The sequence below is a fragment of the Macaca mulatta genome, chromosome 16 (assembly GCF_049350105.2).
Source record: "Macaca mulatta isolate MMU2019108-1 chromosome 16, T2T-MMU8v2.0, whole genome shotgun sequence".
In the NCBI taxonomy this organism is placed as follows: domain Eukaryota; kingdom Metazoa; phylum Chordata; class Mammalia; order Primates; family Cercopithecidae; genus Macaca; species Macaca mulatta.
In genome coordinates this window covers 61921120-61948902 of record NC_133421.1, presented here as the reverse complement: position 1 = coordinate 61948902, position 27783 = coordinate 61921120, and the positions used below count along the sequence as shown (strand labels likewise).

General features: G+C 45.9%; 1 protein-coding gene, 4 long non-coding RNA genes and 1 other non-coding gene across 14 annotated transcripts in view; 3 read left to right on the top strand and 3 right to left on the bottom strand.

Annotated features, from left to right (window-relative positions):
• Positions 1 to 27783, bottom strand: part of CBX1 (chromobox 1) — a 43353-nt gene that overhangs the window by 5271 nt on the left and 10299 nt on the right. For all 9 annotated transcript variants that reach the window (XR_013406621.1, XR_013406619.1, XR_013406620.1 and 6 more), the window contains 2 exons: positions 1844 to 2020; positions 984 to 1161 (listed from right to left, as the gene is read on the bottom strand). Coding sequence is in view for 6 of the 9 variants with exons in the window: in XM_015119398.3 (XP_014974884.1) it covers positions 984 to 1161; positions 1844 to 2020 (355 nt within the window). In the remaining 3 variants the exon portion in view is untranslated. The remainder of the gene's footprint in view (positions 1 to 983; positions 1162 to 1843; positions 2021 to 27783) is intronic.
• On the top strand, positions 3796 to 6148 carry LOC144335636 (uncharacterized). The gene is made up of 2 exons (XR_013406631.1): positions 3796 to 4371; positions 5149 to 6148. It is a non-coding gene; the product is annotated as an uncharacterized LOC144335636 (long non-coding RNA).
• On the top strand, positions 10323 to 12151 carry LOC144335644 (uncharacterized). Its single transcript, XR_013406639.1, has 2 exons — positions 10323 to 10452; positions 11659 to 12151. It is a non-coding gene; the product is annotated as an uncharacterized LOC144335644 (long non-coding RNA).
• Positions 15087 to 22964, top strand: LOC144335630 (uncharacterized). The gene is made up of 3 exons (XR_013406625.1): positions 15087 to 15199; positions 16565 to 17591; positions 22824 to 22964. It is a non-coding gene; the product is annotated as an uncharacterized LOC144335630 (long non-coding RNA).
• On the bottom strand, positions 15851 to 15957 carry LOC114673368 (U6 spliceosomal RNA). The gene has a single exon (XR_003724072.1). It is a non-coding gene; the product is annotated as a U6 spliceosomal RNA (small nuclear RNA).
• Positions 19533 to 22337, bottom strand: LOC144335634 (uncharacterized). The gene is made up of 2 exons (XR_013406629.1): positions 21389 to 22337; positions 19533 to 19893 (listed from the first exon to the last, which is right to left on the bottom strand). It is a non-coding gene; the product is annotated as an uncharacterized LOC144335634 (long non-coding RNA).

The following is a 27783-nucleotide window of genomic DNA, read 5'->3' as shown; positions in this document are numbered from 1 at the left end:
CGCATGCCACCACACCTGGCTAATTTTTTGTATTTTTAGTAGAGACGGGGATTCACCATTTAGTCAGGATGGTCTTAATCTCCTGACCTTGTGATTCGCCCGCCTCAGCCTCCCAAGGGGCTGGGATTATAGGTGTGAGCCACTGTGCCCGGCCCAAACACAAACTTTTTTGCCAATATTTCACCAATACCTTGGCTCAAAGTAAGAGAGCTGTTAGAATTCTTTGGAGTGATTATTCATCAATGTCTGAAGCGCATGAGATTTTCCCATATGTGAAAAGGGACATACAGCCCAAGCAAAATCAATGTTTACACCTATCTCTTCACTCTCAAAAAACAACTTACTTTAAGGTACGTACTGATTAAGTCAAAATAGCTACCTCACACCTTTAATGATTAAACATTGAAAACCGTTTTTTACAAGAATGAATTCACTTGCCCTTTTATCTGTCCCCAGCAAGTATCCCATTTACTGCTCCTGTACCATGGATAAAAAGTAAGAGACTGGCTGGGCGCAGTGGCTCAAGCCTGTAATCCCAGCACTTTGGGAGGCCGAGACGGGCGGATCATGAGGTCAGGAGATCGAGACCATCCTGGCGAACACGGTGAAACCCCGTCTCTACTAAAAAGTACAAAAAAACTAGCTGGGCGAGGTGGCGGGCGCCTGTAGTCCCAGCTACTCGGGAGGCTGAGGCAGGAGAATGGCGTAAACCCAGGAGGTGGAGCTTGCAGTGAGCTGAGATCCGGCCACTGCACTCCAGCCTGGGCGACAGAGCGAGACTCCGTCTCAAACAAACAAACAAACAAAAAAGTAAGAGATCATGTGGCTTCATGAGAGTACACTCTCACTTTGTAGGCATTAGCCTACCTAAGATGTCAGAACTAAGAAGAGATGGCTGCTAATATCTGGGAAGAAGCAAAACAAAACTACTTTGACAGTGGTTTGAATTGTGGGCCAGTAAAAATTCTTACTTCTATCCTTACCTCTTCTTTCTTCTTCTTTGGTTTGCTCTCCTCTCCCTTATCTTCAGAATCAGAATCAGCTTTGCGCTTGCCTCCCTCTGATTTATCTGTCTCATGTGCTGTTTTCTGTGACTGCAGAAACTCAGCAATGAGGTCGGGGCAATCCAGGTTTTCTTCTGGCTCCCATGTGTTGTCCTCACTGAAACCAGAGGGCACAGCAAGTCACACTTTCACTCAAAATAAGTATAATCATACTAAGGATAATCGTAAGAGGACAAGAGCTCAGACGTCCATGGAAAAGCTGAAATTTCTTGGGGAATGGGGAGGCTTTCTAGTATAAATAGAAAGCTAAGAAACTGGCTTCCTTCAAAGGCAAATGACTTTTATTTGTCAATTTAAATCGGTCTATAGCCACACACAATATTTCTCAGAAATCACTATGGGCTGGGTACAGTGGCTCACGCCTGTAGTCCCAACACTTTGGGAGGCCCAGGTGGGAGGACTGCTTGAGGCCAGGAGTTAGACAAACCTGGGCAACTAAGTGAGACATGGTGGTGCATGCCTGTGGTACTAGCTACTTAGAAGGCTGAGGTGGGAGGATACCTTGAGCCTGGGAGGTTGAGGCTGCAGCGAGCTATGACTGCACCACTGTACTCCAGCCTGGGTGACAGAGCGAGACCTTGTCTCAAAAGAAAGAACTTTAAAAAAGAAGTCATTCTGCTCTGTATAACAAGCAGTAGGCCATGTTCCTAATTAAACAATAAGCCATGAAGGTGGGGACTGAGTCACACAGTTTCCATCACAGCACTGGAGGTCTCATACATCTCTAGACTCCTGATAAACACCTGGTGGCTACATTTACTTGTGTCAGTGAAACTTACTCTGAGAACCCCTTCCATTTTAGGAGGTACTCCACTTTGCCCTTTACCACTCGACGGTCGAGAACTTTTTCCACCACATATTCCTCTTCCTCCTCTTCTAGCACCTCCTCCACTTTCTTCTTGTTTTGTTTTTTCCCCATAGTGCCCGCCAGCTTTCTGGTGTAAAGGGTGACGCTGCTAAAATGATAAATGAAATAAAAAGGGAATTAGGGAGCACTCTTATTGGTTAGATAATATCTGGATGGTAAGAAAACCAGAGACATGACAGGTGATAATATTATATGCTGCTTACAATAAGTGTGAGGCCTATTCTCACATTCGATACACAATAGTTTTCTGATATGTGCAGTCAGAAAGCTCATAAAACAGCCCCAATTAATCTTACAGCGAAACTTCTTTTTGAGAGACGGAGTCTTGCTTTGTTGCACAGGCTGGAGTGCAGTGGCACAATCTCGGCTCACCGCAACCTCTGCCTTCTGGGTTCAAGTGATTCTCCTGCCTCAGCTTCCCAAGCAGCTGGAACTGCAGGCATGTGCCACCAAGCCCAGCTAATTTTTGTATTTGTTTTTTTTTAGTAGAGACGGGACTTCACTACATGTTGGCCAGGCTGGTCTCGAACTCCTGACCTCAGGTGATCCGCCTGCTTCGGCCTCCCAAAGTGTTGGAATTACAGGTGTGAGCCACTGCGCCTGGCCTTCACAGCAAACTTCTTTATTCTTGTGTATCCATTTACAACTTTTATACCCATTCTTTGTCATTTAAAAAGGCTCCCAATACTCCTTTTACCATAAAGCATGGTAGCTAGGGCCACGCATGCAGGCTCACATCTGCAATCCCAGCATTTTGGAAGGCCGAAGTGGGAGAATTCCTGGAGCCCAGGAGTGTGTGACCAGCCTAGGCAACATAGCAAGACCCCATCTCCACACACACAAAAAATCTGTAAAAGAGCATGGTAGCTAAAATATTGCATTAAACTCAAAGAAGGCCGGGCGCAGCGGCTCACACCTGTAATTCTAGCACTTTGGGAGGCGGAGGCGGGCAGATGGCCTGAGGTCAGGGGTTCAAGACCAGCCTGGCCAACATGGCAAGACCCTGTCCCTACTAAAAATACAAAAATTAGCCAGTCATGAGCCAGGATCGCATGACTGTACTCCAGCCTGGGCAACAGAGTGAGACTCCTGACCTCGTGATTCGCCTGCCCTGGCCTTCCAAAGTGCTGGGATTAGAGGCGTGAATGACCCTGCCCGGCCCTTTTTTTTTTTTTTTTTTCTTTTAAGACGGAGTCTCACGCCAGCCCAGGCTGGAGTGCAATGGCACAATCTCGGCTCACTGCAACCTCCGCCTCCTGGGTTCAAGTGATTCTCCTGCCTCAGCCTCATGAGTAGCTGGGACTACAGGTGTGAGCCACCATGCCCAGCTAATTTTTGTATTTTTAGTAAAGACAGGGTTTCACCACGTTGGTCAGGCTGCCAGGCTGGTCTTGAACTCCTGACTTCGTGATTCGCCCATGGTGGCCTTCCAAAGTGCTGGGATTACAGGCATGAGCCACCAAGCCCCGCCCCACCCCACCCCCCTTTTTTTGAGACGGAGTCTCACTCCAGCCAGGCTGGAGTGCAGTGGCACAGTCTTGGCTCACTGCAACCTCCGCCACCCGGGTTCAAGTGATTCTTCTGCCTCAGCCTTCTGAGTAGCTGGGACTACAGGTGTGTGCCACCATGCCCAGCTAGTTTTTGTATTTTTAGTAGAGACAGGGTTTTGCCATGTTGGCCAGGCTGGTCTCAAACTCCTGACTTCAAGTGATCCACCCGTCACAGAATCCCAAAGTGCTGGGATTACAGGCATGAGCCACTGTGCCCAGCTGAGTTCTCTTGTTCTTTATGCACTCTTTTCTGAATTGAACTTACAATTCACAAATTTCTTGTTAACTTACTGTATTTAGTTTATTTAACAACTTTTCTTCTTTTTTGAGACAGTGTCTCTATCACCTAGGTTGGAATGCAGTGAAGTAATTATGGCTCACTGCAGCTTTGACCTCCTGGGCTCAAGTGATCCTCCTACCTCAGTCTCCTGAGTAGCTGGAACCACAGGTGTATGCCACCATGCCTGGCTAACTTTTTAAATTTTCAGTAAAGACAAGCTCTCACTATGTTGCCTAGGCTTGTTTCAAACTTCTAGGCTCAAGTGATCCTCCCGCCTCAGCCTCAAGTACTGGGATTACAGGCATGAATCATCACACCTGGCCTCCAATTTATTTCTAAAAACTAAGGAAGAGTCACAAAAATGCCAGAATGACCATGCAATTCTAAACTGGAACCCTGTAATAATCTGGAAAACAAGTGTAGGGAAAACAGAATTGTAGTTATCAAAGATAATAGAATCTGAGTTTACTCCTTTATAAAATACATCATCAAGCTGGGTAACATCTAAGAGTTTTTCCAGTGTTGAAATTTTAGTCCTTCATCTTATAAATCTTACAAATCTATTTAGTCCTTCATCCAAATTTCACTTTTTTGAGGGAGGGGGACAGAGTCTCCCTCTGTCACCCAGGCTGCAGTGTAATGGTGCTATCTCGGCTCACCTACGCCTCTAGGGTTCAAGCGGTTCTCATGCCTCAGTCTCCTGAGTAGCTGGGACTACAGGTGCCCACCACCAGGCCCGGTTGATTTTTGTATATTTAGTAGAGATGGGGTTTCAGCATGTTGGCCAGGCTGGTCTCCAACTCCTGACCTCAAATGACCTGCCTGCTTCGGTTTCCCAAAATACTGGAATTAACAGGCATGCGCTACTGGACCCAACTCTGACTTCTCACAGACTTAAAGACTTAAAGATTACCAATTTCTGTCAGTAGATGGCGCTATATCAATGAAACAAAATTGATCAACAAAACTGGCCAAAGAATTACTTGGATGGCAGGTAATCCAAGACAAGGAAGAAAGAGTTACTTCTCTGCTTGAGTTTTCTAAATACTGTAAAACTGGCATGTACAGACAGACTGCATGTAGAAAGAGTCCATCTACAAGGCCGGGTGTGGTGGTTCACGCCTGTAATCCCAGCACTTTGGGAGACCAAGGCAGGCAGATCACAAGGTCAGGAGTTCGAGACCAGCCTGGCCAACATGGTGAAACCCCATCTCTACTAAAAACATAAAAATTAGCTGGGTGTGGTGGCGGGCGCCTGTAGTCCCAGCTACTCGGGAGGCTGAAGCAGGGGAATTGCTTGAACCTGGGAGGCGGAGGTTGCAGAGAGCCGAGATCGTGCCACTGTACTCTAGCCTGGGCAACAGAGTGAGACTCTGCCAAAAACAGAAAAAGAAAAAGAAAAAGAGTCCATCTACAGACTACGTGAAATATAATAAGCCTTTCACATGTATCAGGATCATTGTTATGAATCAGCTATATCATCTACAGATGCTTTATAGTCTCAGAAATAAAAGTATATTCCCACATCTGCATCTATGAATAATGCTGACTTAACGTTTGGTAACTAGAAAATTCTAGATACTGTGTGCAATACTAGATATTAAGGAGAATAAGAAATGTTCCCTGCCTTCCTGAAGCTTAATGTCTAATAATAAATAATTTAAATACTTCTTCTACCAAAGGTATTCTGAAATCTTGCAGGGTGGCACAGAATTTTTCTGAGGTCCTTTTAGTGTGGCTGAAGACAACACCCACCCCTTGTCCACACAGTTCTGCACTCTGAACACACATCAGTGTTAAGAGCTCATATACCAGTCTGAACAACATGCAGAAACCCCCACCTCTACTAAAAATACAAAAAAATTAGCCATGTGTGGTGGCACATGCCTGTAATCCCAGCTACTTGGGAGGCTGAAGCAGGAGAACTGCTTGAACCCCGGAGGCAGAGGTGGCGGTGAGCTGAGATGGCACCACTGCACTCCAGCCTGGGAAACAAGAGCAAAACTCTGCCTCAAAAAAATAATAATAAAATTAAAAAAGAGCTCATATAGCTATCTTTTCAACACTCCTCCTCTCCATTTATTCACTGCTACAGACTCTGCTTTCCTTCTCTACCCAACCCCTTGTTGTCTTTTAGAGAAAGTTCTAGATAAGTCTTCCTTTCCTTCTGTTACTAAACAGACTAACCAGTGGATTGCATGTAATCTTTGGCTAATTCTTGGCTAGCTTTATTGTGCCTATGATTTAGGGGCATGTGCTTCTTCCTGGAGGGAGACGCTTTCAGGTTTTCAGAATTCTGATTGCCCAATGACAAGTGTTATTTTATGAGAAAAGAAAAATCTAACTTTCCTCTTGGATAAATGCAGTGTTTTCTCCCAAGAACACATGCTACTCTTTGCTTGCTTCCTTTCACTGTCAGTTGAAGGGGTGGCAAGATTCACTATCAGTCTTTGGTTATAGCACAGGGAAAAGTAAACTGACAATCACCTTTAGGTACAAGGCTACCACAACACCTTTTCTCAACAGACAGAAAGGAAGGAGTGAGTCATGGACTGTCTAAAATCAGTAACTGGGCCAGGCGCAGTGGCTCATACCTGTGATCCCAACACTTTGGGAGGCTGAGGTGGGTGGACTGCTTGAGCCCAGGTGTTCAAGACAAGCCTGGGCAACATAGCACGATGCTCTCTCTACAAAAAATTGACAAATTAGGCTGGGCATTGTGACTCACACCTATAATCCCAGCACTTTGGTAGGCTGAGGCGGGCGGATCACCTGAGGTTGGGAGTTCAACACCAGCCTGGCCAACATGGTGAAACTCCATCTCTACTAAAAATACAAAAATTAGCTGGGCTTGGTGGTGCACACCTGTAATCCCAGCCACTCAGGGAGCTGCGGCAGGAGAATTGCTTGAACCCGGGAGATGGAGGTTGCAGTGAGCTGAGATCATGCCACTGCACTCCAGCCTGGGGGACAGAGTAAAACTCTATCTCAAAAAAAAAAAAAATTTTTTTACGAATTAGTCAGGTGTGGTGGTGTGTGCTTATAATCCTAGCTACTTGGGAGGCTGAGGTGGGAGGACTGCTTGAGCCTAGGAGTTTGAGGTTATAATGAACTATGATAGTGCTACCAGACTCCAGCCTGGGTGACAGAGCGCAATCCTATCTCCAAACAAAACAAAGCACACCGCCCCCCAGCTAAACGCCCCCCAAATTCTATTATTGTCCTCTAATAGCCGATCTCCCAAGTAATTAAACGCACTCGATCACTATGGCTTCAGAATTCACAGCTATTTGAGGATCTGTATTATTTACATTAATAATTATATTTGTCTGAGGCCGGGTGTGGTGTCTCACACCTGTAATCCTAGCACTTTGGGAGGCCGAAGTGGGCGGATCACGAGGTCAAGAGATCGAGACCATTCTGGCCAACATAGTGAAACCCCATCTCTACTAAAAGTACAAAAATTAGGCCGGGTGCGGTGGCTCAAGCCTGTAATCCCAGCACTTTGGGAGGCCGAGACGGGCGGATCACGAGGTCAGGAGATCGAGACCATCCTGGCGAACACGGTGAAACCCCGTCTCTACTAAAAAATACAAAAAAACTAGCCGGGCGAGGTGGCGGGCGCCTGTAGTCCCAGCTACTCGGGAGGCTGAGGCAGGAGAATGGCGTAAACCCGGGAGGCGGAGCTTGCAGCGAGCTGAGATCCGGCCACTGCACTCCAGCCTGGGCGACAGAGCCAGACTCCATCTCAAAACAAACAAACAAAAAATTAGCTGGGTGTGGTGGCACTCGCCTGTAGTCCCAGCTACTTGGTAAGCTGAGGCAGGAGAATTGCTTGAACCCGGGAGGCGGAGGTTGCAGTAAGCCAAAATCGCGCCACTGCACTCCAGCCTGGTGACAGAGCGAGACTCTGTCTCAAAAATAAATAAATAATATTTGTCTTAGAAAAATAAACACCATTTTTTTGAAAAGTTTAATCTATTTGTTTACTTACACACTAGGTTATGAGACGGCCTAATTTTTATATTTTCAATAGAGAAGGGTTTTCGCCATGTTGCCAATGCTGGTCTCGAATCCCTGGACTCAACTGTGTTAGCCAGGATGGTCTCGATCTCCTGACCTCATGATCCGCCCTCCTCGGCCTCCCAAAGTGCTGGGATTACAGGTGTGAGCCACCACGCCGAACCTCTTTATCTGTTTTTTAAAGACAGTCTTGCTTCATGACCCAGGCTGGAGTGCAGTGGCACAATCACAGCTGACAGCAGCCTCAACCTCCTGTGCTTAAGTGATCCTTCCAGCATACCCAGCCAATTATTTTTTGTAGAGATGGGGGTCTCACTGTGTTGCCCAGGCTGGTCTCAAACTCCTAGGCTCAAGCAGTCCTTCTGCCTAGGCCTCCCAAAGTGCTTGAATTACAGGTTTGTGCTACCGATCTCTGCCCTCTCTACTGATTTTGACAGACAGCTTTCTTGAAACCCTAGAGAACTAATTGTAAACAAAAAAAACACATTGAGAAGGCTGACTGGGAATCTCCAGTAATCCAGTCTCTGGATGTAGATGCTCTGGGATGAGCCAGTAAAGAAAGCTCAGGAAGAAGCGGGGATCTGTTTTCTATAACTTCTTATTTGAGTTGTTCTTAAGACAATACTTAAAAAGTAAGTAAAGGGCTGGGCTCAGTGGCTCATGCCTGTAATCCCAGCACTTTGAGAGGCTGAGGCAGGCAGATCACTTGAGGTCAGGAGTTCGAGACCAGCCTGGCCAACATGGTGAAATCTTGTCTCTACTGAGAATATAAAAAAATTTAGCTGGGCATGGTGGTGGGCGCCTGTAATCCCAGCACTTTGAGGGGCTGAGGCAGGAGAGTCACTTGAACCCAGGAGGTGAAGGTTACAGTGAGCCGTGATCACTCCATTGCACTGCAGCCTGGGCAACAAGAGTGAAACTCTGTCTCAAAAAAAAAAAAATGAGTAAAGATCAAAGTCATGAGAATGCTTTACTTTAGATTTCCCCATCTGGGGGTTTTCTTTACCTAACAATTATGCCATTCTATGACTCTTCCTCTCTGAGGCCATGCTAATTAATGATAAAGGGAGAAGAAGCTTGCAGTAGGTAGAGATCAGTTAGAAGCTATGCTGACCCTTTCGGCTCATAGCAGAAGGATCAGGTGGATAATAGTCAGTGCTGTCTTATTTTTTGGCCAGATCTCATGGCTGTAATCCCAGCACTTTGGGAGGTCGAGGCAGGTGGATCATGAGGAAAGGAGATCGAGACCATCCTGGCTAACACGGTGAAACCCCATCTTTACTAAAAATACAAAAAATTAGCCGGGTGTCATGGCGGGCACCTGCAGACCCAGCTACACTCAGGAGGCTGAGGCATGAGAATGCTGTGAACCTGGGAGGCGGAGCTTGCAGTGAGCTGAGATCATACCACTGCACTCCAGCCTGGGTGACAGAGCAAGACTCCATCTCAAAACAAAAAAAAAAAAAAAAAAAAAAAGGAAAAATGATCTTTTCATTTTATTTTTCTTTGAGACGGAGTCTTGCTTTGTCGCCCAGGCTGGAGTGCAGTGGCGCATTCTCAGTTCACTGCAACCTCCACCTCCCAGGTTCAAATGATCCTCCTTCCTTAGCCTCCCAAGTAGCTGGGACTACATATGCACGCCACCACTCCTGGCTAATTATTTTGTATTTTTAGTAAAGATGTGGTTTCACCATGTTGGCCAGGCTGGTCTCAAACACTTGACCTCAAGTAATCCGCTCACCTCATCCTTCCAAAGTGCTGGGATTACAGGCGTGAGCCACCATGCCAGGCAATTTTATTTTTTTCAATGACACAATTATCTTTTTATTTTTTTGAGATGGAGTTTCGCTCTTGTCGCCCAGGCTGGAGTGCAACAGCGCAATCTCGGCTCACCAGAACCTCCACCTCCTGGGTTCAAGCGATTTTCCTGCCTCAGCCTCCCAAGTAGCTGGGATTACAGGCAAACACCACCATGCCCAGCTAATTTCGTATTTTTAGTAGAGACAGGGTTTCTCCATGTTGGTTAGGCTGGTCTCGAACTCCCAACCTCAGGTGATCTGCCCGCCTCAGCCTCCCAAAGTGCTGGGAATACATGTGTAAGCCATCATGCCTGGCCAATTACCATTTTCTAAATTCCACCCACACCCCCACTGTCAGGGGTACCTAGTGGCCTTTCCAGAATCCTGTTACACAAACTGGTTGTACCTTCTTGGTTCTTCCTAAATTCAGTCCTACTTAATTTTTAGCTTTTTCTGGTCAGTAAGTAGTTTTCTAGCTGCTTTCTGACATCTCCTCTCTACTTGTCTTTTTCCTATTTTTCTTGTCTCTTTAAAAATCTTATTGACCAGGTGGTGTGGTGGCTCACGCCTGTAATCCTAGCAATTTGAGAGGCCGAGGCGAGTGGATCACTTGAGGTCAGGAGTTCGAGACCAGCCTGACCAACATGGTGATACCCTGTCTCTGCTAAAAATCAAAAAAATTAGCTGGGTGTGGGTAGTGGGCACCTGTAATCCCAGCTACTCAGGAGGCCGAGGCAGGAGAATCACTGGAACTTGGGAGGCAGAGGTTACAGTGAGTGGAGATTGTGCCATTGCACTCCAGCCTGGGTAACAAGAGTGAAACTCCATCTCAAAAAAATAAAATAAAAATCCTTCGACCATTACTTGTGTGAGATTTTCAAAGGGAGTAGACCCATGTGGTTCAACCAGCCATGTTTATCTTCAAAGTTTCACTGAAGTATCTAATAATAGTGAGTGCTTATTACGTGCCAGGTACTATTACAAACACTTTACTCATTTATTTAAAAAATTTTGTTTAGATACAGGGTGTTGCTCTGTTGCTGAGTACAGTGGCCTGATCACAACTCATTGCAGCCTCGATCTCCTGGGCTCAAGCCATCCTCCCAAGTAGCTGGGACTATAGGCTTGTACCACCAAATCTGGCTAATTTTTTCCATTTTTTTGGTGGAGACAAGATATTCCTATGTTGTTCAGGCTTCTCTTTCTTTCTTTTTTTTTTTTTTTGAGATGGAGTCCTGCTCTGTCGCCCAGGCTGGAGTGCAGTGGTGCGATCTCAGCTCACTGCAACCTCCGCCTCCCAAGTTCAAGGGATTCTCCTGCCTCAGCCTCCTGAGTAGCTGGGATTACAGGTGCGTGCCACCACATCCAGCTAATTTTTGTATTTTTAGTAGAGATGGGTCACCATGTTGGTCAGGCTGGTCTCGAACTCCTGACCTCGTGATCCGCCCACCTCAGCCTCCCAAAGTGCTGCGTTTACAGGTGTGAGCCACTGTGCTGGGCCCCAGGCTTCTCTTAAACTCCTGGCCTCACACAATTATCCTGCTTTGGCCTCCGCAAGTGTTTGGATTACAGGTGAACCACAGCGCCCTGCCTACTCATTTATTATTTACAGTACTCCCAAGAGTTACTAGTTGAAGCTAGTAACTGAGGAGACTGGACTACAAACGTGGGAGTGTGGCTTTACAGTATGTACTCAAACCTCAGTTTGAGATCCTCAGTTGTCCTACTTAGCCAACTCGTATGGTTTATATCACAGTATTATAAACAAAAAAATCTAAAATTGCCATAATTTTTACCTAAACATTTGCCGAGTCTGCTATAAGATTCCTAGAAAAATAATACATTTACATTATACTTTACAGTTTACAAAGTGCTACCACATTATCTCATTTAATCTTCAAAACCATCCTGTGAGATAAGCCATTCAGATGTTATCTCTATCTCACAAATAGACCAAATTTAGATGAAATAAATCACCTAAGGTCACACAATTAAACAGAGCATAGCACTTCAGTAAGGCCATCTAGCAAGGCTAAGTTAAATGCCCTGTTGAACACATAAAACTAGCAGCTAGGCCGGGCGCAGTGGCTCACGCCTGTAATCCCAGCATTTTGGGAGGCCGAGACGGGCGGATCACGAGGTCAGGAGATCGAGACCATCCTGGCTAACATGGTGAAACCCCGTCTCCACTAAAAGTACAAAAAAATCTCCGGGCGTGGTGGTGGGCGCCTGTAGTCCTAGCTACTCGGGAGGCTGAGGCAGGAGAATGGCATGAACCCGGGAGGCGGAGCTTGCAGTGAGCTGAGATCGCGCCACTGCACTCCAGCCTGGGCAACAGAGTGAGACTCCGTCTCAAAAACAAACAAACAAACAAACAAACAAAAAAACTAGCAGCTAGCCACAAACCTACAGGGTAACTTCCCTCCAGACTGTATAAGGAAAGGACACAGAGGTCTCTTGAGATGACTCCTCCCTATAATTTGTCATTGGTAAATGAGAAAGTGACTGGTAATGATTTTTCTCAGAAAAGACCTTGAAAGGTATGTCTCTGTTAAAAAAAAAAAAGATTTTTAATTGGTTTCTGGAATATGAAGGTATTCATTGTTTATTAAACCTGCAGACTGAAACAAAGCTGGGTTTTTAATGCCCCAGCAGTCTTCTGAGTCTTTTAAATTGACAAGTGCTATATAGTGTACAATTTTTGAAGTTAAACATCTAGCAAGCAGACTACAGAGAGAACTACTGAGAAAATGTCAATTTTAAGAAACCAGGCCAGGCATGATGGCTCACGCCTGTAATCCCAGCAATTTGGGAGGCCGAGGCAGGCAGAATCACCTAAGGTCAGGAGTTTGAGAAAAGCCTGGTCAACATGGCGAAACCTCGTCTCTACTAAAAATGCAAAAAAATAAGCTGGTCATGGTAGTGGCGTGCACCTGTAGTCCCAGTTACTCAAGAGGCTAAGGCATGAGAATTGCTTGAACCCAGGCGGCAGACATTGGCAGTGAGCCAAAATCACACCACTGCACTCCAGCCTGGGTAACACAGCAAGACTCTGTCTCAATAAAAAACAAAACTGGTCGGGCACGGTGGCTCACGCCTGTAATCCCAGGACTTTGGGAGGCTGAGGCAGACGGATCACAAGGTCAGGAGATCGAGACCATCCTGGCTAACACGGTGAAACCCCATCTCTACTAAAAATACAAAAAATTAGCTGGGCGTGGTGGCGGGCGCCTGTAGTCCCACCTACTCGGGAGGCTGAGGCAGGACATGGCGTGAACCCAGGAGGTGGAGCTTGCACTGAGCCGAGATCGCACCACTGCACTCCAGCCTGGGCAACAGAGCGAGACTCTGTCTCAAAACAAAACAAAACACCCAAAACTTGTTTATAGCGTCCCAAGAATCCAGGAACAGTGTAAATCTGAATCAAGAGTAATTAATTCATAGCTCAATTTTAAGAGAAAGAGTACTGTTGTGATTTTCCTCACCCACCCTCCACCCCTGCACTGAGGAGCTAGAAAATGTAAAGAAGGAACAATGCTACTTGACTGCAGAAGGCGTAACAAACACAAGCTTAGGTATTTCATTTTGCTTTGAAATAGTTTGTACTGTGGAAGGGTACAAGAAGGCTTCGAGAAGCCAGTGTGGCCACAGCTCTTGGCTGCCACTATAAACATGAACTATGAAGTGCTACGCTAGGAACTTCCACGATTCTGATTTCTTGCCAGTTTGAAAAACCAAATTATAAATGTGAGGCCATGGTAACACCTACAGACCTAGGAAACTAAACCAGTAGGGTTTCTAGTTAAATGCTAAGGTGAAGCATTTAAAATGTTGGTCAGGGTCAGGCACGATGGCTCACGCCTGTAATCCCAGTACTTTGGGAAGCCAAGGCAGGCGGAACACCTGAGGTCAGGAGTTTGAGACCAGCCTGGCCAACACGGTGAAACCCTGTCTCTACTAAAAAATACAAAAATTAGCTGGGCGTGGTGGTGCACATTTGTAATTGCAGCTACTTGGGAGCCTGAGGCAGGAGAATCACTTGAATCCAGAAGGCAGAGGCTGCAGTGAGCCGAGATCACATCACTGCACTCCAGCCTGGGCTATAGAGTGAGTCTCTGTCTCAAATATAAATAAATAAATAAATAAATAAATAAATAAATAAAAATGGCCCGGCGCGGTGGCTCACGCCTGTAATCCCAGCACTTTGGGAGGCCAAGGTAGACAGATCACGAAGTCAGGAGATAGAGACCATCCTGGCTAACATGGTAAAACCCCGTCTCTACTAAAAAACCAAAAAATTAGCTGAGCGTGGTGGCAGGTGCCTGTAGTCCCAGCTACCCAGGAGGCTATGGCAGGAGAATCAGGTGAACCTGGGAAGAAGAGGTTGCAGCGAGCCCAGATCGCACCACTGCACTCTAGCCTGGGCAACAGAGTGAGATTCCATCTCAAAAAAGAAAAAAAAGAAAAAAAAAAAAAAGAATTCAGAGGAAAGCAAACTCTGAGTCAAGAACCTTCACCTCTGTGAGATTCAGAATCACCTATGGAGTTTAGAAATACAGATGCCTGCCGGGATGCGATGGCTCACATCTGTAATCCCAGCACTTTGGGAGGCGAGGTGGGTGGATCACGACGAGGTCAGGAGTTTGAGATCAGCCTGGCCAACATGGTGAAACGTCCATCTCTACTAAAAATACAAAAATTAGCTGGGCATGGTGGTGTGCGCCTGTAATCCCAGCTACTCAGGAGGCTGAGGCAGGAGAATAGCTTGAACCCGGGAGGCAGAGGTTGCAGTAAGCCAAGATCGTGCCATTGCACTCCAGCCTGGGCAACAGAGTGAGACTCCATCTCAAAACAAAACAAAACAAAACAAAATAAAAATGCTGGGCACAGTGGCTCACGCCTGTAACTCCAACACTTTGGGAGGTCAAATCAGGTCAAGACCATCCTGGCCAACATGGCGAAACCCCGTCTCTAGTAAAAACACAAAAATTGTCCGGGCATAGTGGAACACTCACGTAGTCCTAGCTACTCGGGAGGCTGAGGCAGGAGAATCACTTGAACCAGGGAATCGGAGGTTGCAGTGAGCTGAGATTGTACTACTGTACTCCAGCCTGGCAACAGAGCAAGACTCAATCTCAAAAACAAAAACAAACAAAAAAAAAAAAAAAAAAAAAAGGAAGAAATACAGATGCCTAGACCCTACTCCACAGAAAATACATCAGGAAGTGGTGTTTTTAAAGCAGTATTTTCATTTTTTCTAATTAAAATCGTATATGAACATTCGATTACAAAAATGTATAACGTGGCCAGGTACAGTGGCTCATGCCTGTAATCCCAGTGCTTTGGAAGGCCAAGGTGGGCGGATCACAAGGTCAGGAGTTTGAGACCAGCCTGGCCAACATAGTGAAACCCCATCTCTACTAAAAACACAAAAAATTACCTGGGTGTGGTGGCAGGCGCCTGTAATCCTAGCTACTTTTGGGAGGTGGAGGCAGGAGAATCGCTACAACGTGGGAGGTGGAGGTTACAGTGTGCCAAGATCGCGCCACTGCACTCCAGCCTGGGCAACAGTGGGAGACTCCATCTCAAAAAAAAAAAAAAAGTTCAGTCCGGGCGTGGTGGCTCATGCCTGTAATCCCAGCACTTTGGGAGGCTGAAGCGGGTGGATCACGAAGTCAGGAGATCAAGACCATCCTGGCTAACACGGTGAAACCCCGTCTCCACTAAAAGTACAAAAAAATCTCCGGGCGTGGTGGTGGGCACCTGTAGTCCCAGCTACTCGGGAGGCAGAGGCAGGAGAATGGCGTGAACCAGGGAGGCGGAGCTTGCAGTGAGCCAAGATAGCACCACTGAACTCCAGCCTGGGCGACAGAGCGAGACTCCGTCTCAAAAAAAAAAAATTTTTTTTCTTGTTGCCAGGTGCACTGGCTAACGCCTATAATCCCAGCACTTTGGGAGGCTGAGGTGGGCAGATCATGAGGTCAGAAGTTCGAGACCAGCCTTACAAACATGGTGAAACCCCATCTTTACTAAAAATACAAAAATTAGCTGGGCGTGGTGGCACATGCCTGTAATCCCAGTTACTCAGGAGGCTGAGGCAGGAAAATCGCTTGAATCTGGGAGGCGGAAGTTGCAGTGAGCCGAGATCACACCACTGCACTCCAGCCTGGGCGACAAGGCGAGACTTCATCTCAAAATAAATAAATAAAGAAAATAAATAAAGAAAATTGTTTTACTTTTGAATTTTTTTCTTTTTAAAAATACTTAAAAATATGGACTGCTTCATGAATTTGTGTGTCATCCTTGCATAGGAGCCATGCTAATCTTCTCTGTATCGTTCCAATTTTAGTACATGTGCTGCCTAAACAAGCGCCAGTTTACCCTTTTATACAATGCAATGTATCTTTGACATTATTCCATAAAGATCTCCATCCCTAACAGCTGCCATAGCATTCCATTGTATGGTTTCCTTTTTTTTTTTTTAAATTATGAAGAATACTGTTTTGACACTGGCAGTGAGCCAAAATCGCACCACGGCACTCCAGCTTAGGCGACACAGCAAGACTCTGCCTCAATAAAAAACAAAACCAAAAAAACCCAAAACTTGCTTATAGTGTCCCAAAGAATCCAGAAACAGTGTAAATCTGAATCAAGAGTAATTAATTCACAGCTTAATTTTAAGAGCTGGCATCTGCATCTTTCTTTCTTTCTTTTTTTTTTTTTTGAGCTGGAGTCTCAGTCGCCCAGGCTGGAGTGCAGTGGCGTGATCTCGGCTCACTGAAAGCTCCGCCTCCCAGATTCACGCCATTCTCCTGCCTCAGCCTCCCTCGTAGCTGGGACTACAGGCGCCCGCCACCACGCCTGGCTAATTTTTTTGTATTTTTAGTAGAGATGGGGTTTCACCGTGTTAGCCAGGATGGTCTCGATCTCCTGACCTCGTGATCTGCCCATCTCGGCCTCCCAAAGTGCTGGGATTACAGGCGTGAGCCACAGTCCCTGGCCAGGCATCTGCAGCTTTCGAAGCTCCACAGGTGATTTTGATGAACATTCTTGGATAAAAGCTACTGCTATAAGAGGATTGGCAAAAACCATATTCCTCAAGTGAAATTACACACATTACTGGAAACATAAATCAGTTCTCGGGGCCAGGCACAGTGGCTCAGGCCTATAATCCCAGCACTTTGGGAGGCCGAGGCAGGCGGATCACCTGAGGTCAGGAGTTCAAGACCAGCCTGACCAACATGGAGAAATCTCGTCTCTACTAAAAATACAAAATTAGCTGGGCATGGTGGCACATGCCTGTAATCCCAGCTACTAGGCGAGGCTGAGGTAATCACTTGAACCCGGGAAGCAGAGGTTTCGGTGAGCTGGGATCGTGCCATTGCACTCCAGCCTGGGCAGTAAGAGTAAATCTCTGTCTCAAAAAAAACCCAAAAAAAAATCAGTTCTCATAGTTCGCTAGAATACGGGTAAACATTTTATTTTCTCCATTACATTTAGAATAACAATGAAGCAGTAAGGGAAGTAACAACTGATGTGCTTGAAAACAAAACCTCCTCTATATCACATTCAACACCAGCCAGTCTAGATCTTTGTTGTACAGCAATGAAACTGGAAGAGCACCGCTTAAAAGATCCTCAGCATCCCTTTCACCAGAAGAAAGGTAACAGGAGCACCAGAAGCATGATTACGGTTGCTGTGTGGTCTGCTTCCCAGTGAAAGACCTGTTTAACCAAACACCAAGATAATAAGCAAAACACAACTGTCATGATTCCAAGCCTTGGCCCCTAATACCTTTCACTTCTCTGACCTCTCAACTTTATGTCTATAGGTAGTCACATATAGTTACTGTATAACTCAGTTTCTTCATCTGTAAAACAGACTTAAAGACCCTCATGGGATAACTGAGAGGTTAGCTTTTTTCTTTTTTGAGACGGAGTCTTGCTCTGTCGCCCATGATGGAGTCCAGTGGCATGATCTCGGCTCACTGCAAGCTCCGCCTCCCGGGTAACTGGGACTACAGGCGCCAGCCACCACGCCCGGCTAATTTTTTTGTATTTTTAGTAGAGACAGGGTTTCACCATGTTAGCCATCCTGGTCTCGATCTCCTGACCTCGTGATCCACCCGCCTCAGCCTCCCAAAGTGCTGGGATTACAGGCGTGAGCCACCACGCCTGGCCCTGAGAGGTTAGCTTTTATGACCCCTGGCATTAATTATTTATATATTTGCACATACACTCTATAGTCTTCATTATATATTGCTTAAGCAGTATATATTCAGAGATAGCTTTCTGAAACCCAGTACACTTCTCAATGAGAAAACAACATTTTTATCCTATAGATCTGGCTGAAATTCATGACTCGGTTTCTCCAAAGAGCAGAGCAGTTCCAGAAAACACTCAAGAAGAACCCAGATATGGCTACCATGAACGAACCAAGAACTACAAAACAGAGAAACCAAGATCTTATTTCTGGAGGACTGAGACAGAAGAGCTGCCAGAAACAGAAATCACAATACATATACCTGAAGTGCAGGAATTTCTTGTGCTTTTTCGTTTATCTGGCCCAGGGAGGAGAATAAAGTCACAAAGTTTGTGTAATAAATGGCAAAAGGAGGCCAGGCACGGTGGCTCGCGCCTGTAATCCCAACACTTTGGGAGGCCGAGGTGGGAGGATCACCTGAGGTCAGGAGTTTGAAACCAGCTTGACCAACATGGTGAAACCCCATCTCTACTAAAAATACAAAATTAGCCAGGCATAGTGGCACATATCTGTAATCCCAGCTATTCAGGAGGCTGAGGCAGGAGAATCACTTGAACCCGGGAGGCGGAGGTTGTAGTGGGACGAGATTGTGCCACTGCACTCTAGCCTGGGCAACAAGAGTGAAACTCTGTCTCTAAACAAATAAATGGCAAAAGGAATTTACCTTCCGAGGAGTAAAGGAAGGAAGTACGTTCTGGATACAAACAGAAAATTTTAACAAAATTTATTTGTGACAAATTTTTTTTTTTTTTTGAGACGGAGTCTCGCTCTGTTGCCCAGGCTGGAGTGCAGTGGCCGGATCTCAGCTCACTGCAAGCTCTGCCTCTGGGTTTACGCCATTCTCCTGCCTCAGCCTCCTGAGTAGCTGGGACTACAGGCGCCCGCCACCTCGCCTGGCTAGTTTTTTGTGTTTTTTTAGTAGAGATGGGGTTTCACTGCGTTAGTCAGGATGGTCTCGATCTCCTGACCTTGTGATCCGCTCGGCCTCCCAAAGTGCTGGGATTACAGGCTTGAGCCACCGCGCCCGGCCAATTTTATATCTTAAATATCTTCCAATTCATACTTTTTTCTAGCCCCACTGCTACTGCTCTATTCCAAGCCACCATCATCTCTTGCATGGATAACTCCTGATCCAATGCATTTTCAACAGTAGCCAGTGATTTCAAAATGAAAACCTATCTCTTCACATCATTATCTATGGGCATTTGAGCTGAAGGTCCCTGCACTTACACCCATCAATCATAATTACCTTGTGCTTTGCCCAACTTTTCACTTAACCAATTTCCTTAGCTTAAATGTCACTTCCTTAGAAGTCCTTCCCTGAAGCCCCAGACTGGGTTAACTCTGTATGAACATGCTCCTATAGTATTCATTCACATAAAAATTATCTACTGGGCACCTATCATGTGTGAGGTGCTGGAAAAATGGCGTGGACAAGACAGACAAAATCCTTGATCTCTTAGACCTTATTATTCTAGTGCGGACAAGTGAGTGAGCACTATTGAGTGTGTGCACACATGTATTTGCAAAGCATGGCACAGACAATAAACAATAAAATATTACTGATGTTACAAAGCAAATCTCTTTAGAGTAACATTTAAACAGAAACCCAACTACAAGGAGACAACTCAGCCAAAATAAGAAAAGCACTCCAAGTTTAGGGAATAGTTGGTTTGAAAGTCCTAAGTTGAGAATGAGCTTGCTTTGTCTGAGGAAAAGAAATGTGGCCAGGTGGAAAGACTTTGACTAGACTGAGGGAATCAGGCAGGGAGAAGATGACAATTATTTTGCATATCACTTCTTACTTCATTCCTTTTTCCATCTAGTTCTTTTTACTATTCCATTTTCTTTCCTCCCCTTTTACCCCTAGTTTAGGTTGAAGATCTAGTCAATTAATGGCTATCAAAGTTTATAACTGCAGATCTTCTAGCATTTTTTTGTTTAAGATGGAGTTTTACTCTTGTCGCTCAGGCAGGAGTGAAGTGGTGTGATCTCAGCTTACTTCAGAACTCTGCCTCTGGGGTTCAACCAATTCTCCTGCCTCAGCCTCCCAAGTAGCTGGGATTACAGGTGCCCGCCACCATGCCCAGCTTTTTTTTTTTTTTTTTTGAGACAGAGTCTCACTCTGTTGCCCAGGCTCAAGTGCAGGGGCGCGATCTCGGCTCATCGCAACTTCTGCCTCCGGAGTTCAAGTGCTTCTCCTGTCTCAGTCCCACTAAGTAGCTGGGATTACAAGTGTGCACCACCACGCCCAGCTAATTTTTTGAATGTTTAGTAGAAACGGGGTTTCACCATGTTGGCCAGGCTGGTCTCGAACTCCTGACCTCAGTTGATCTGCCCGCCTCAGTCTCCCAAAGTGCTGGGATTACAGGCGTGAGCCACCATGCCCGACCAGATCTTCTAGTTTTTAATTCTATTAAGAGATAAAATCGGCCGGGCGCGGTGGCTCAAGCCTGTAATCTCAGCACTTTGGGAGGCCGAGACGGGCGGATCACGAGGTCAGGAGATTGAGACCATCCTGGCTAACACAGTGAAACCCCGTCTCTACTAAAAATACAAAAACTTAGCTGGGCGAGGTGGCAGGCGCCTGTAGTCCCAGCTACTCGGGAGGCTGAGGCAGGAGAATGGCGTAAACCCGGGAGGCGGAGCTTGCAGTGAGCTGAGATCCGGCCACTGCACTCCAGCCTGGGTGACAGAGCGAGACTCCGTCTCAAAAAAAAAAAAAAAAAAAAAAAAAAAAAGGAGATAAAATCAAATTAGCTAGGCACTGTGGCTCACACCTGTAATCCCAGCACTTTAGGAGGCCAAGACGAGAGTTGTGGGGTGGTTGAGCCCACAAGTTTCAGACCAGCCTGGGCAACATAGCAAGACTCCATCGCTCTTTTCTTTTTGAGAGGGGGTCTTGCTCTGTCACCCAGGCTAGAGTGCGGTGACCTTGGCTCACAACCTCCGCCTCCCGGATTCAAGCGATTCTCCTGCCTCAGCCTCCTGAGTAACTGGGATTACAAGGCCTGACTAATTTTTCTATTTTTAGTAGAGATGAGGTTTCACCATCTTGGCCAGGCTGGTCTTGAACTCCTGACCTCGTGATCTGCCCACCTCGGTCTCCCAAAGTGCTGGCGCCCAGCTGTGAGACTCCATCTCTAAAAGATTAATTAATTAGGCTAGGTGTGGTGGCTCACGCCTGTAAGCCCAGCACTTTGGGAGGCGGGCAGATCACCTGAGGTCAGGAGTTCAAGACCAGCCTGACCAACACGGAGTAACCCCATCTCTACTAAAAATACAAAATGAGCCAGATGTGGTGGCGCATGCCTGTAATCTCAGCTACTCGGGAGGCTGAGGCAGGAGAATCGCTTGAACCCAGGAGGCAGAGCTTGCGGTGAGCCGAGATCATACCATTGCACTCTAGCCTGGGCAGCAAGAGCAAAACTCTGTCTCAAAAAATATAAAAATAAAAAAAATTAGCTGGGCGTGATGGCAGGCACCTGTAATCCCAGTTACCCAACTACCTGGGAGGCTGAGGCAGGGAGAACTGCTTGAACCTGGGAGGCAGAGGTTGCAGTGAGGCCAGATCACGACACTGCATTCCAGCCTGGGCAAGAGAGCGAGACTCCGCCTCAAAAATAAAATTAAAAGAAAAAAAAAAGACACAGAGAAGACAGGTCTGGAAAAAAAAAAAATACAAAAAGGTAAACAATGCAAGTTCAAGTGAGAGTCCAAAATGGCAAGCATACATAATTACCAAAAGTAGTATAAGCAATAAAAAGTAGCCATAAATGCACTACAGGAGGTTGGAGGAAGAACTGGCTAGGGTATTAGGAAACATTTTGAAAAGTTGGGATTGAAACCGGGCTTTACTAGCATTTGAAAAGGTGGACTGGTACGGCAATTTGGCTTCAGGAACTGTTGTAAACAAAGGCAATGTGACACATATAAACCAGTTTGGGCTGGAGCTGACTGTATAGGAAATATTTTCTACAAGGTTTCCTTCCATTTAAAACAAAGGCCAAAGTCCTCAGCGTAACACTTACATTCTTCAGTTCCTATTCCAGACTAATCATGTCCCTTCTTCCCTCACAAAATCTACACTCCTGTCAAAGACTATAACCTGGCCATAACCTGAACACATTCTATGCTTCCTCCATAACTTTGCTCATCTATTAAGAAGAGTGAGCTTAGGCCCAACATGGTGGCTCACGCCTGTAATCCCAGCACTTTGGGAGGATGAGGGAGGCGAATTACCTGAGGTTGGGAGTTCGAAACTAGTCTGACCAACATGGAGAAACCCCATCTCTACTAAAAATACACAATTAGCTGGGTGAGGTGGCGCAAGCCTGTAATCTCAGCTACTCCAGAGATTGAGGTAGGAGAATTGCTTGAACCTGGGAGGGGGAAGTTGCGGTGAGCCAAGATCGTGCCACTGCCCTCCAGCCTGGGCATCAAGAGTGAAACTCCATCTCAAAAAAAAAAAAAAAAAAAAAAAAGAAGTGTGGGTTTGGTGGGGTGCAGTGGCTCATGCTTGTAATCCCAGCACATTGGGAGGCCAAGGCAGGTGGATCACTTGAGGTCAGGAGTTCAAGACCAGCCTGGCTAAGATGGTGAAATCCCAACTCTAGTAAAAATACAAAAATCAGCCAGGTGTGGTGGCATGTGCCTGTAATCCCAGATACTCGTGAGGCTAAGGCAGGAGAATTCCTTGAACCTGGGAGGTGGAGGTTTGCAGTGAACCAAGATTGTGCCATTGCACTCCAGTCCAGGATACAGGACAAGACTCTGCCTCAAAAAAAAAAAAAAAAAAAAAAAGGATGGGCCGGCCACTGTGGCCCACATCTGTAATTTCAGCACTTTGGGAGGCTGAGGTAGGCGGATCGCTTGAGGCCAGGAGTTTGAGACCAGCCCAGCAACATGGTGAAACCCCCTGTCTACTAAAATTACAAAAAAAAAAAATTAGCCAGCATGGCGCACCTGTAGTCCCAGCTATTCAAGAGGCTGAGGCACAAGAATTGCTCGAACTCACAAAACAGGGTTAGGATGCAGTGAGCTGATATCGCGCCACTGCACTCCAGTCTGTGAGACAGAACAAGACTCCATCTCAAAGGAAAAAAAAAAAAAAAAAAAGTGTGCTCCTGGCTAGGCTTGGTGGCTCACGCCTATAAATCCAGTACTTTGGGAAGTCGAGCCGGGTGGATCACTTGAGGCCTGGAGTTCAAGACCAGCCTGGCCAACATGGTGAAACCCCATATCTACTAAAAATACAAAAATTAGCCACATGTGGTGATGCATATGTGTAACCCCAGCTACCTGGGAGGGTGGGACACAAGAATTACTTGAACCAGGCAGGCAGAGGTTACAGTGAGCTGATATCTTGACACTGTACTCCAGCCTCGGTGACAGAGTAAGACTCTGTCTCAAAAAAAAAAGTAGTGTGCTCCTGTAGAGGGCCAACAGTCAAAATCCTACCTATTCTTCAAGACCCAGCTTAAATGCTACTTTCTCCATGAAGTCTACCCAATTTAGCTAAATAATATTTCTCTTTTCTTTGGGGTTCCCAAAGCATTTTGTTTCTATTTTTACTTGCACACACAATTAAAGGTAGGTCTGGAACCTGAACAAGTTGTTGAACCCTATATGGGCAATAAAGATGGATGTCTCAGGCTGGGTGCAGTAGCTCATGCCTGTAATCCCAGCACTTTGGGAGGCTGAGGCAGGCGGATCTCCTGAGGTCAGGAGTTTTGAGACCAGCCTGACCAACATGGAGAAACCCCGTCTCTACCAAAAATACAAAATTAGCCAGGCATGGTGGTGCATATGCCTGTAATCCCAGCTACTTGGGAGACTGAGGCAGGAAAATCGCTTGAACCCAGAAGGTTGAGGTTGCGGTGAGCCGAGATTGCACCATTGCACTCCAGCCTGGGCAACAAGAACAAAAACTCCATCTCAAAAAAAAAAAAAAAAAAAAAAAGGATGAATGTCTCAGAAGCATCAGGGAATAGAAGTGCAAAGCTATAAGTTATTAAGGGAATAAGCAGCAAGATAAATCTGATCCATACACCCTAAAGTGAAAACAAGGAAGAAGTACCTTTTGTTGAAAGAATCACCAACTACATACCAATCATCAAAAGGCAGGTGAAGGCATGTGTAGTATATTCAGGTGGTAGTCTTGTTTCTAAACTGCTTTTAGTCTGTAAGCTGTGGTTGTTTGTGAAGCAAATGCTTTCCAGATGGAAAACTTGAGCAGAAAACAAGAACTTATGCCACACACACAGTTAGCAGTTTCTTTTTTTTGGAGTCTTGCTCTTTCACCCAGGCTGGAGTACAGTGGTACAATCTCAGCTCCCTGCAACCTCCGCCTCCCAGGTTCAAGCAATTCTCCTGCTTCCGCCTCCTGAGTCACTGGGATTACAGGCATGCACCACCATGCCCAGCTAATTGTGTATTTTTAGTAGAGATGGAGTTTATCCATGTTGGTAAGGCTGGTCTCGAACTCCGACCTCAGGTGATCCACCCACCTCGGCCCCCCATAGGGCTGATATTATAGGAGCGAGCCATCACGCCCAGTCAGGAGTTTCATTTTTAAAGGAACGCCAGCCCTTGAATTCCAGAGGATCTAAGGCTAGAATACTGGTGTGCGAATACATTTTGAATTTTATCTGAGATGTGTTCTGAAACTTGGAAAACCCCTTTGAGTATGTTGACATGGATATTTTACCATAGATTTTTGGTTTGAGAGACCACAAGAGTCTGCAAATGTTAGTATGGACACAGTGATACCTCAAGCAATCTTTCAAAGGTTAATTTAAGATAAAATAAAAGTGGTTACAAAGCTAGACCAGAATCATGACTACATTGGAAACATGTATCAAAACACCACAGTGGCCAGGCATGGTGGCTCATACCTACAATCCCAGCACTTTGAGAGGCTGAGGTGGGTGGATCACTTGAGGTCAGGATTTCAAGATCAGCCTGGCCAATATGGTGAGACCTCATCTCAACTAAAAATACAAAAAAAAGTTAGCTGGGCATGGTGGTGTGCGCCTGTATTCCTAGCTACTCGGGAGGCTGAGGCAGGACAATCACTCGAACCCGGGAGTTGGAGGCTGCAGTGAGCCGAGATCACACCACTGCACTCCAGCCTGGGTGACAGAGCAAGACTTGTCTAAAAAAAAGAAAAGAAAAGAAAAAAAACCATCACAGTGGGCCAGGTGCCGTGGCTCATGTCTATAATTCCAGTACTTTGAGAGGGCGAGGTGGGAAAATTACTTGAGGCCAGGAGTTTGAAACTAGCCTGGGCAACATAGCGAGTCCCTGCCTCTATTTATATGAGAAAAATAAAATAAAAAATAAACAAAACCCACCACAGGCTGGGCACGTGGCTCATACCTGTAATCCCTACACTTTGGGAGGCCAAGGCAGGTGGATCACCTGAGGTCAGGAGTTCAAGACCAACCACCTGGCCAATATGATGAAACCCCATCTCTACTTAAAAAATACAAAAAATTAGCCAGGCGTAGTGGCAAGTGCCTGTAATTCCAGCTACTTAGGAGGCCTGAGGCAGGAGAATCACTTGAACTTAGGAGGCGGAGGTTGCAGTAAGCTGAGATTGCACCACTGCACTCCAGCCTGGGCAACAAGAGCAAAACTCCGTCTCAAAAAAAAAAACCCCACCACATTGTACCACATAAGGATACACCATTCTTGTCAGTTAAAAATTAATACTATAGGCTGGTCGCGGTAGCTCACACCTGTAATCCCAAAACTTTGGGTGGCCGAGGAGGGTGGATCACCCGAGGTCAGGAGTTCAAGACCAGTCTGGCCAACATGGCAAGACACCATCTCTACTAAAAATACAAAAATTAGCCAAGCGTTGTGGGGGGCCCCGGTTGCCCCAGTTACTCCAGAGGCTGAAGCAGGAGGATCGCTTGAACCTGGGAGGTGGAGGTTGCAGTGAGCTGAGATTGCGCCACTGCACTCCAGCCTTGGCGACAGAGTGAGACTCCGTCTCAAAAAAAAAAAAATTAATACCATAGTTCTGTTAGGTCCTCAAAGTGTCAACTATTATTTTAAAAGGCACAATTTCACAGACAAATTAGGTCGCCCCCTTCTGGTCATCAAAGTATAAATGCTAAAGGCAGGAAAGATTGAATACAAGTTATTCTATGCAAATACTGACAGGATCTAAATTTCGTCCATATTTGAGTAACTTTTCCAAATAACCTTGGGAAGGCTATTCAATTTTTCAACAGATATCGCTACTGATAATTATTCAGATCAATTCAAAGGACACAGAAGATTTTTCAAGATTCTTTTAAAACAGATATATTCAAGCTATTTTGCTTGTTGATGAAACCCAGAATCTGAGGCCTGAGGTACTTAAAATGGCTAGTTGCACAGCCTGTATACCTTTTCTATATTTAGTACCAGAGTGAGTACAAAACTGAAGCTAACCATTCTGGGCAACAGAGACTATCCCTACAAAAAAGAAGCCATGCATGGTGGCATGAGACTGTAGTCCGAGCTACTCAACAGGCTGTGGTGGGAAGATTGCTTGTGTCCAGGAGGTCGAGGCTTCAGTGAACCATGATGCCACCACTGCACTCCAGCCTGGCAACAGAGTGAGACCCTGTCTAAAAAAAAAAGAAAAGAAACTAACAGGCTAAGACAAGCAGGCCAAAGACAACAGTTTAACTCTGCCAAATGTCACAGATACAAGACAAGCAAACTACTATGCACATTAATTTGGCTAACACACAGAGTTCTCAGAATGGATCTCAAAGCCCCCCTATTCATCATTCATTCATCAACAATCTGAACGGCCTACTATGTGTCATGCATTGATGAACAAGAGGTATGGCCATTTTTTCTTTTTTTAAGACATAGTTTTGCTCTTATTGCCCAGGCTGGAGTGCAATAGTGCGATCTTGGCTCATGGCAACCTCTGCCTCCCAGGTTCAAGCGATTCTCCTGCCTCAGCCTCCCAAGTAGCTGGGACTACAGGCGTGTGCCACCACGCCTGGCTAATTTTTCTATTTTCAGTAGAGATGGGGTTTCACCATGTTGGCCATGCTGGTCTGGAACTCCTGACCTCAGGTGATCCGCCCGCCTCGGACTCCCAAACTGCTGGGATGACAGGCTTGAGCCACTGCGCCTGGCCCTACTATTTATATTTTTAATGTAAAACAATTTAGGATACAGCAGCCACTGAAGAAAAATATCACCACAGGGAAAACCGTAAATGACTTCAGGTCCTCCACTCCCCTGAAGCTTCCTTAAGGTGCCACCAGTTTCAATACAAGTGCTTTTCAATCACACCACTTTCATATAAAAGTCCACAAGGCACCTAGGGAGGAACACCGGCATTAATTTCCCCATTGTATTCCTGAATCTATTCCAAAACCTTGGACCTTTCACAATCTTTCCAAACTGCTAATGTGATTCTTAACACAATTGAGGAGGCTACTGCACCCTGGGCTACAGGTTCTAGTATAACTGATTATAGCTGAACTTTTTGTAAATTCCACCTCAATAGCGTTAAACCAACACGTCTAAATGTAACACCAATTTATGAAAAACCCTCACTTGAAACTTTGAAAAAGAGGTAAAATACGGCCGGGCGCGGTGGCTCACGCCTATAATCCCAGCACTATGGGAGGCCGAGGCGGGAGGATCACGAAATCAGGAGTTTGAGACCAGCGTGACCAATATGGTGAAAGCCCATCTCTACTAAAAATACAAAAATTAGCCGGGCGTGGTGGCGCGTGCCTGTAATCCCAACTGGTGGGGAGGCTGAGGCAAGAGAATCGCATGAACCCGGGGAGGTGGAGGTTGCAGTGAGCCAAGATCGTGCCACTGCACTCCAGCCTGGCGACAGAGGGAGACGCTTCTCAAAAAAAAAAAAAGAAAAAAAAAAAAAGAGGTAAAATATTGCTCACTCTGTATT